The 1,361-nt window shown below is 68.4% G+C and overlaps 1 protein-coding gene across 1 annotated transcript in view; it reads left to right on the forward strand.

Moving 5' to 3' along the window:
* CARS2 (cysteinyl-tRNA synthetase 2, mitochondrial) overlaps window positions 1-1,361 on the forward strand; it is a 27,867-nt gene that overhangs the window by 16,169 nt on the left and 10,337 nt on the right. Inside the window, exon 7 of the mRNA XM_029938395.1 lies at window positions 2-113. Within this exon, the coding sequence (XP_029794255.1) occupies window positions 2-113 (112 nt within the window). The remainder of the gene's footprint in view (window position 1; window positions 114-1,361) is intronic.

The following is a 1,361-nucleotide window of genomic DNA, read 5'->3' on the forward strand; positions in this document are numbered from 1 at the left end:
CACCCGAGCGACTTCGCGCTGTGGAAGGCCGCTAAGCCCGGGGAGGTGTTCTGGGCCTCTCCCTGGGGAAGCGGGAGGCCCGGCTGGCACATCGAGTGCTCCACCATCGCGAGGTGAGCAGGGCGGGCACGGGGTGGTGCGGGCAGCGCTGACCGTCCCAGGGGTCGGGAGGAAGGGACCGGCCGGAGGGAGGGGGACCAAACCCGGTCCGGCGTCGGCGCCTCTGAGCTGGGCGAACAGCGGGCCCCCCGCCCGCCCCAGGCTTCCAGCGCTTCGGACTCAGGACATCGCAGGCCGAGTCGTGATGTCTCTTCAAGGGCGGAGACTCCGCTTCCTGGCGCCCTCCTGCTCTCCCCGGGCCTCGCTGCCGGTCTTTCAGTTTCTGGGCTTTTGATTCCTGCTGGTTGTAAGAACTCCTGAGATTCGGCCTCTCTCACTCTGAAAGCTGAATGCCGCGGGGACCGTCTTCCCCATGCGGGCTCCCGGCAGCGGGTCTGTCCCCTGCCCCGCTCCCTGCCCCGGGCTCCCCCCGGCTGGTCGGCCAGGGCCCTTCCAGCCCCTCCGCGCATCGCAGCCCTGCCCACCCGCTTGGAGGCGGCCTCGTCTCTACCTCGAGCTGTGGCGGCTGTCCTGGGAGTCTTGGGTCGTTCTCCGGGTTATTTATGCTGACGTGAGTGTTTTCTAGTTGCATCTGTGGGGCTCGGAGAGCTGAGGGCCCCACCGGCGGCTTCCCAGCCCCTCCGGAGACCACCGCCCTCTCACCGGCCTTCACCACCAACCTGCCCCCCAGGGCGGATCTGGTCAGACCATCGGCCACCACCCCAGCTGCAGAACCTCCAGATTCGACTCTTTTTCTTTTTTTCTGGAGAGAGAGTGAGAATGAGCGAGCAGGGGAGGGCAGAGCGAGGGGGAGAGAGAATCCCACACAGGCTCTGACAGCGCGCAGCCCAGTGTGGGGCCTGAACTCACAGAACGTGAGAGCGTCACCGGGCCCACGTCGGTCAGGACGACTGAGCCCCTGGCACTCCTGTCTGCTTCCCTTCGCACCATCTGCCCGTGACCCGCTGTCGCCACCGGTCTCCCGAGGTCACCAGGGACCCCCAGCCGGTCAGCGGCCGGCAGTCAGGATGCCTGCACCTCCCTGGTCTGTGCCGGGCCCGCCCACACCTCTCTTGTCCCGTGTGGCCGGTCCCCGGACCTCCCGCGGTTCTGCGTGCGCGAGCGGCGGGGCACCCGGAGACGGAGACGGCGCCGCCGGCGCTCCCGCACGGCCGCGGCTCGCCGTGCAGGGTGGGTGCGGCTGCTTCCAAATCGGCGGTCTGTGGAGCAGGTCGATGGGCACATTCTGGTCATTCTTGGAG

This window comes from Suricata suricatta, chromosome 4 (assembly GCF_006229205.1).
Source record: "Suricata suricatta isolate VVHF042 chromosome 4, meerkat_22Aug2017_6uvM2_HiC, whole genome shotgun sequence".
NCBI classification, from domain to species: Eukaryota; Metazoa; Chordata; class Mammalia; order Carnivora; family Herpestidae; genus Suricata; species Suricata suricatta.